The sequence below is a fragment of the Hydra vulgaris genome, chromosome 09 (genome assembly GCF_038396675.1).
Source record: "Hydra vulgaris chromosome 09, alternate assembly HydraT2T_AEP".
In the NCBI taxonomy this organism is placed as follows: Eukaryota; Metazoa; Cnidaria; class Hydrozoa; order Anthoathecata; family Hydridae; genus Hydra; species Hydra vulgaris.
In genome coordinates, this window is record NC_088928.1 from 38,313,333 (window position 1) to 38,321,626 (window position 8,294).

The 8,294-nt window shown below is 27.0% G+C and overlaps 1 protein-coding gene across 1 annotated transcript; it reads left to right on the forward strand.

The window, feature by feature from the left end:
* The first annotated feature begins 4,908 nt into the window (after positions 1-4,908).
* On the forward strand, positions 4,909-7,943 carry LOC136085451 (uncharacterized). The gene is made up of 3 exons (XM_065806759.1): positions 4,909-6,094; positions 6,238-7,521; positions 7,618-7,943. The coding sequence occupies exons 1-3, from the start codon at positions 4,909-4,911 to the stop codon at positions 7,941-7,943; spliced, it is 2,796 nt and encodes a 931-aa protein (XP_065662831.1).
* Positions 7,944-8,294: the final 351 nt, after the last annotated feature.

The window sequence follows — 8,294 nt, forward strand, 5'->3', positions numbered from 1 at the left end:
GATAAACTTTATAATCTTATTTGGGATAAGGATACTGATTTTTACTGTCTTGAAAATGAGATTAAAGAATCATTATAAAAATGGGTAAATATTATTAAGCAAGACAAATTCAGAATGATAGATAAATATGTATATAAATTAAAATGTAATTTTGAAGAAAAAAAAATTGATTAAAAGCATTTTATCAATTAAAGTTATATTGGGTAAATCATATGACATCAGCTATAAAGATTTTGAAATTGAATATATTAATTAAAAACACAACACATAATTTTGTGTTGTGTTTTATTGATTTTCTATTTTTATATATAAAAATGTCATTTTTACATATAGCAGATCCTGAAAATAGGCATAAACTGGGTAAAGATTATATGACCAATGTTGAAATGATGGAAAATAATCCTCTTAAAGACAAACAATTAACTGGAATAAAGGATCAAATAGCAATTTCAAACCCACTTTTAGAATTAACTGAAGATAGTTCAAAATTTTTAAATTTGGGTAAAATTGCAACGGATTATCTTAGATTATATACTTTTAGCAAAAAGTCTACAGATCCAGTATTTGGTATACATCTTAAAGATGGAAAATTATACATTAGAAAAAAATAATATCAATTGATAATAATGATATAACTATTGATGGAAAGAAATATACTGGTACAAAAGGTCTTTGGGAATTAGTAACTAAATTTAACCCTGATAAAGAAGTGTATAATGAAAATGATAGTAATATACTAATACAAACAGATGCGATTACTACTGATAATAGAAAACCAAAGTCATCTAAAAGTATAAAATATAATGAAATAATATCTCCTGTTTAGAATAATACAAAGATTGCAAGAAAGTTAGAGTATGCTGGAAATGAAGTTGGAAGGACAAGAGTGCAAACTATAATACTTCCTAGTGATCCAATTGAACTAACTAAAATGCTTGAATTAAGAATAAATGCATGGAAAGCAGGTAACAATTCTTCTAGAAATGAAGCAGTTGCAATTTGTGATGAATTATTAAGGCAAGGTGAGATATCTAGTGATCAATATATTGCAATAAATAAAAATCATTTATCAATATGAGTAATAAAAAAAATATTTAGTAAATAAAAATGATAGTTATTCATAATAAAATTGAAAAGGGTAAAAATATTATTAATAAAGCTGCAACAAAAGTAAGTTCACATGACAATAAGAGTAAAGAAATATTGTCAAATTTAGCTAATCCTCAACTTACAGGTGAAATAATAACAAATATAAGTAGATTAGTAGATGGATCTTCAATAAATAATGTAAAAAAGCCAAGAAGAAAAAAGGCTGTAAAAATAGAAGATTTAGTTAAGATAGGACAAGGAATTAGATCATTTGGACCCAACTAAAGTAGGTCTGAAAGGTCCATAAGAACTAAAGTATGTCATCTGTACCTGACTAAAAAAGTTTTTTTTCAAATTTAATAAATAAATTTTTTTTTTTTTGCTCATAAAAAAGGACAGATATTTATAATATATATGAAGATCCTATTATAGATGAAACAACTGAAAGAATTCTGTATCGTGCATATAATCCAATAGCTGGAACAAATCTAAATAGTGGAGAAATAAGAATTACAATTGATCAATCTGATTTTTATTTACTTTCATCTAGTAGATGAAAGTAAATAAAAAAAAGTAAATCACTTTTATTAGCTTTCCTTCTAGTAGATGGAAAATTTACTAAATCTGATGGAACAGCTTATTCTGCTACAGATTCAGCAACACTAACGAATAATGGTATTATGCACATATTCGACAGGGTAGTGTATCAATTGTCAGATAATGATGTAGAGTCGATTAATAGTCCAGGTAGAGCATCAACAATGCTAGGTCTTTTAATCTATCCATATACATTTCAATCATCAAAAGGACTAAGTCAATTATGCTATAAAGACTACAATTCATCAGCAGTAATAACTGGTAATAATGCTAATATTGGATTTCAAATTAGGCAATCATAGATAGTTCAAAATCCAACTACACCTGGAAAATTTTCATTTAGAATACCTTTAAAGCACATTTTTTGGATTCTGTGATGACTATAATAAAGTTATTTATGGTCTAAGTCAATCATTAATATTAATGAGATCAAGCGACAATAATGCAATATATAGAGCTTCTACTGTAGCTGCTGGAAAAGTAGTTCAAAAAAAATCATTATACATGCCACTTGTAGAACCAGAAAGTTTACAAAAAGACATTCTTAAAAATAGTCGTGCATTAAAACAAGATGTTAAAGTTGCTTTTAGGAAACGAAAGCTTGAGTTTCTAGCAGTACCACAAACTACAACATTTACTTGGACACTTGCTCCAATTTCTTCTTTTAAAACACCTAGATATATTATTGTAGGATTTCAAACAAGTAAAGAAGGAGATCAAGCAACTAATCCTTCAATATTCGATCATTGTGACTTGAAAAATATGCAAATTGAAATAAGTTCTAATAATTATCCTTTCCTTCCTTATGACTTGTCATTTCCTAATAACCAATTTTTAGTAGCTTATGGTGATGCAGCTGAATTTAGTCAGAAATTTTATGGAATGAATGATTTGATTACAAGTTGTAACATACTACCTAATGAATATAGAAATTTATTCTCTCTTATGGTTTTCGATGTGAGTAAACAAGGTTCAGTAAATATGACAACAAAAAATGTATTGATTAATGCAACATTTAAAACAACTGTTCCTGCAAATACGATGGCATATGCTCTCGTAATAAAAGATAAAATGGAGAATTATGTATTGGAAAAAAAATAGTATCAATTGATAATAATGATATAAGTATTGATGGAAAGAAATATACTGGTACAAAAGGTCTTTGGGAATTAATAACTAAATTTAACCCTGATAAAGAAGTGTATAATGAAAATGATCTTAAAAATTATAGTAATATACTAATACAAACAGATGCGATTAATAATGATAATGGAAAACAAAAGTCATTTAGAAGTTTAGAATATAATGAAATAATATCTCATTTTTCAAAATTTGTTTTTCTTGTAAAAATAATTCATATGATAAATTTCATATAAAATATTATACACACCCCCATCCTCTAACTCTAGAGTAATATTCTACTGTTCGCAGTTTTATATATCAAGATTTTTTTTAATTTTTTAGAAGTTAATACTTCAATCTTATATCTATTATCAATCTTTCCATCACGCAATTCAAAATAGCTATATTCAGGTCCAGTTTCTTTCATGGCTCTATATAATGATTTATATATCGTATTTATATACAGGAGATATTGTTTCATTATATTTTAAACTTCTAGATGACTTTGGTTTTCCATTATCAGTAGTAATCGCATCTGTTTGTATCAGTATATTACTATAATTTTTAAGATCATTTTCATTATACACTTCTTTTTCATGGAAGACCTAGAATTCATCCAATAAAAGAGACAGTTGATGATAAAAGATCTGTTGGAAGGCCTAGAATTCATCCAGTAAAAGAAGAGAAAAAAGAAATAGATCCAAAATATGAAAGATTAAGAACAATTAAGAAAAAACCAGTCACTATTAAACTCACAAATGCAGAAACAGGACAAGAAACGATATATAAATCATTATATAGAGCTATGAAAGAAACTGGACATGGATATAGCTATTTTGAATTGCGTGATGGAAAGATTGATAATGGATATAAGATTGAAGTATTAATTTCTGAAAAAGTTAAAAAAAACAACCTTGATATATAAATATGGGAGATAAAAATATGAAGTTTTATAATACGTATAAGCCTACGTCATGCACTTTGTATTGGAAAAAAGAAGATAAAAAATTGATAAATAATAATTTAAAAGATTTAAAAAAATCTTGCTATATAAAAAATGGAAAACATAATTCTTATGGATCCGAAGGATCTAATTGACGAACCGATTCCATACATATCATCAGAAATATTAACTCCTGAACCTTTTGTATATAGAATAACAACTGTTCAAAATGAGAGACAACTTGAAAAACTGCGAACAGTAGAATATTACTGTAGAGTTAGAGGATGGGGGTGTGTTTAATATTTTATATGAAATTTATCATATGAAATATTTTTACAAGAAAAAAAAATTTTGAAAAATGATATAAATAAATTTTTTATAATAAAAAATATCTTACATATATAAAATGGAAAACGATATGAATAGCAAAAATGTGAAAGAATTAAAAAAAATCGCTAAAAAGCGAGGAGTTAAAAAATATTATAAATTGCGAAAAAGTGATCTTATTAATGCATTATCTCAGAGACCAGTTAATGAACCGAGACATTCGCATGTGACTAATACACTTGTTAAACCGATTCCATTATCAGTTCAAGTACCTATTTTAGTTCCCTGACTATTATTAAAGTTGACAACAGCTGGAAAAAATGTATCGTCTTATGTCGTCAACAGCTATAATGATGTCTAAAGTGGGTTAAACCTTATATTTCAAATCCAATTAAGAAGAAAGTAGAAGATACAGGATCTGATAATAAAAGAAAAATAGAATCAATAAAATCTAGTTTCTAATACAGTATACAAAAAAAAATAGAATTTAAATTGTCACAATCAGCAGTTAAAAGTGTGACAAAACAATTTACAGTTAAAGGTATAGATGGATATGATGTTTCTTCATTCATTAAAGATGCTAAGAAAAATGCAATTAAAATACTAAATAAAAATAAAGGATCGAAAGTGAATATAGTTATCACTTGTGAAATGGAGAAGACGAGTATTACAACAGGAGAAACTATAACTGCAGATGTGCCGTTTACAACTAAGAGTTTAAGAGTACTAGAATCTACAAACTTAGATAAGTTTTATGAAGAAGCAAAGTCTAAAATTTTAGATCATTTCAACAGCTAGGGTCAAGTTGGAAATTTGCTTCTGTTAAAAAGATGGATATAAATACTATAGAGTATAATCCTCTTAGAGCTAAATCTTGTATTCCACTTGACAAAAATTTATCAACTAAAAAGGCAATCATTAACATAAAGAATGAAGATAATCAATGTTTTAAGTGGTGTATTGCAAGAGCATTAAATCCAACAGATAATCATCCTGAAAGTGTTGATAAAGAGCTTAAAATACAATCTAATAAGATTAATTGGGAAAAAATAGAATTTCCAGTATCTTCAGATCAAATTACGCAATTTGAGAATAACAATAAAGATATAAGTGTGAATGTATACGGATACGAGAATTCAGTTTATCCTTTACGTGTTTCAAAGAATAATGATTGTCAGCATTTAATAGATTTATTATTAATCTCAAATGGAGAAACGAATCATTACTGCTTAATAAAAAGTTTGAGCAAAGTACTTTCTTCACAAACATCCAAGAAAAAATATACAATTCACTATTGTAAAAATTGCTTACTTGGGTTTAATTCTGAAGAATCATTATCTAAACACAAATCGTATTGTAATAAACATGATTCAGTGCGTATTGAACTTCCACCACCAAAATCGACAATACAGTTTACTAATCACAATAGATCGATGAGAGTTCCATTTGTAGTGTATGCAAACTTTGAAAGTTTTATTAAACCTATTAATACATGCACGCCTAATCCAAATGAATCCTATACTAAACAGTATCAAAAGCATATACCAAGTTCGTTCTGCTACTACATTAAATGTTTTGATGAAAGTTTTTACCAAAGCAATCCAGTTTCATTAACTGCAAGTAATGAAGCGGATGATGTTGCACAAATATTTGTTGACAGATTACAAGAAGATATCATAAAAATTTGTAACAGGATTAAATTTAAAAAGAATATTGTATATACACATGAAAATAAGAAAGATTTCGATGCAGCAACTGAATGTCACATTTGCGGAAAAGATTTGGGTAATGATAAACTACGTGATCACTGTCACATTATTGGAAAATATAGAGGTGCTGCTCATCAAAATTGTAATTTAAATTATAAAATTCCAGATTTCTTCCCAGTACTATTTCATAATTTATCTGGTTATGATTCTAACTTATTTATAAAGAAATTATCAGGAGATAAATTGAGCTGTATCCCAAACAACGAAGAAAAGTATATTAGCTTTTCTAGAGAGATTAAAGTAGGAGGTTTGTTAAAGATGGAAAGAGTGTTGAAATAAAACGTCAGATTTTTTTTTTAGACAGTTATAGATTTATGCCTTCTTGTTTAGATTCTTTATCAAAAAAGTTATCATAAGAGCAATGTAAAAATATCAGAAAATTGTGTTCAGGGAAACAATTAGATTTATCACTAAAAAAAGGCGTATATCCCTATGATTGGGTAGACTCTGTTGATAAATTTAATGAAACCCAATTACCCACAAAAGAATCGTTCTTTTCTAAATTGAACGATGAAGATATTAGTGATGATGATTACTCACATGCACAAAATGTATGGAACGAATTTAATTGCAAAACATTTAGAGATTATCATGACTTGTACAACATTTCAGATGTGCTTTTACTAGCAGATGTTTTTGAAAATTTTAGAGATGTTTGCATGAAAAATTATAAATTAGATCCGGCTTGGTATTATACATCACCAGGATTAGCTTGGGATGCAGCATTGAAGAAAACAAAAGTAAAATTAGAACTGTTGAGCAATTACGATATGATACTAATGATAAAGAAAGGAATAAGAGGTGGAATCAGTATGATATCGAATAGATTAGAAACATCTAATAATAAGTACATGGATGACGCATATGACAAAAGCAAAGAATCAACATTCATCCAATATCTAGACGCTAATAATCTATATGAATGGGCGATGAGTAAGCCACTTCCAACACATGGGTTTAAATGGATGGATGAAGATGAGTTGAAAAACTGGAAATTAATTCCATGTATACTAGAGGTAGATTTAGATTACCCTGATTATCTACATGATGATCATAATGACTACCCACTTGCTCAAGAAAGAGTAAATATTGATAAAGTTGAAAAACTAGTCCCTAACTTGGAAAATAAGAAAAATTATGTTACCCATTATGAAAATCTTAAATTTTATGAAAGATTAGGTCTAAAGATCACAAAAATTCACAGAGGTCTAAGTTTTGAACAAAGCTCTAGGTTAAGCGAATACATTGAGCTAAATACTAATCTAAGAACCAAGGCAACGAATGATTTTGAAAAAGACTTTTTCAAACTGATAAACAACTCAGTATTTGGAAAAACAATGGAGAGCATTGAGAACAGAGTTGATGTTAGATTAGTGACGAATAGAAATGAAGCTGTTAAATTAGCTTCAAGACCAAACTTCGAGAGTCGAACGATATTTAATAAAAATTTAATAGCGATTCACATGAAAAGAACTAAATTAATGTATAATAAACCAATTTACTTAGGAATGTGCATATTAGATTTGAGTAAAACTTTAATGTACGAATTTCATTATGACTATATAGAGAAAAAATATTCAGATAGAGCAAAACTATTATTCACAGATACTGATTCATTAGCATATGAAATAAAAACAGAAGATTTCTACGATGATATTAAAAATGATATTGAAAGTTAATTTGGTACAAGTGAATTTGATCCAAAACATCCATCAATAAACAATGGATTTAAAATTGATCGAAATAAAAAAGGAATTTGAATTTTCAAAGATGAAGCAGGTGGAGCACAAGTTCAAAAATTTGTAGGACTCAGATCCAAGTTGTATTCATACAAAATTCATAGAAAAGAAAACAAAAAATGTAAAGGAGTAAAAAAGAATGTTGTTAAAAAATATATTACACATGAAGATTATAAAGATTGTCTACTTAATAAAAGAGATCACATTAGGAAAATGAACATTATAAGATCCCATTCACATGAAGTATATACTGAAGAAATAAATAAAATTGCATTAAGTGCAGAAGATGATAAAAGAGTCATATTAGAAGATGGAATTCACACATTAGAATATGGACACTATAAATTAAGGCAATAGATCCGAAGTAGACAATAGGCAGAAAGAAATGAATTATTATAAATGCTTTTTTTATTTAAAATGATAATAAATAAAAAACGAAAAGTAACATTAAAAACTTTATTATTAGACAATCATAAATTAAAATTAATAAAGATATATACAAATAGTATTAAAGAAGTTAATCAAAAAGTAATAAAAGCGGTAAAACAATATTACAAATACTACGGTGAAGAATGTGTTAATAATGTTGATATTTCAATCTATTTCATACAAAATACTGATAAATATGATCCATTTTTAGACTTGTATAATATTATAGAAGTGTACATTTAAATTTAAAATAACATTTTTTTATAAAAATAGTATAAA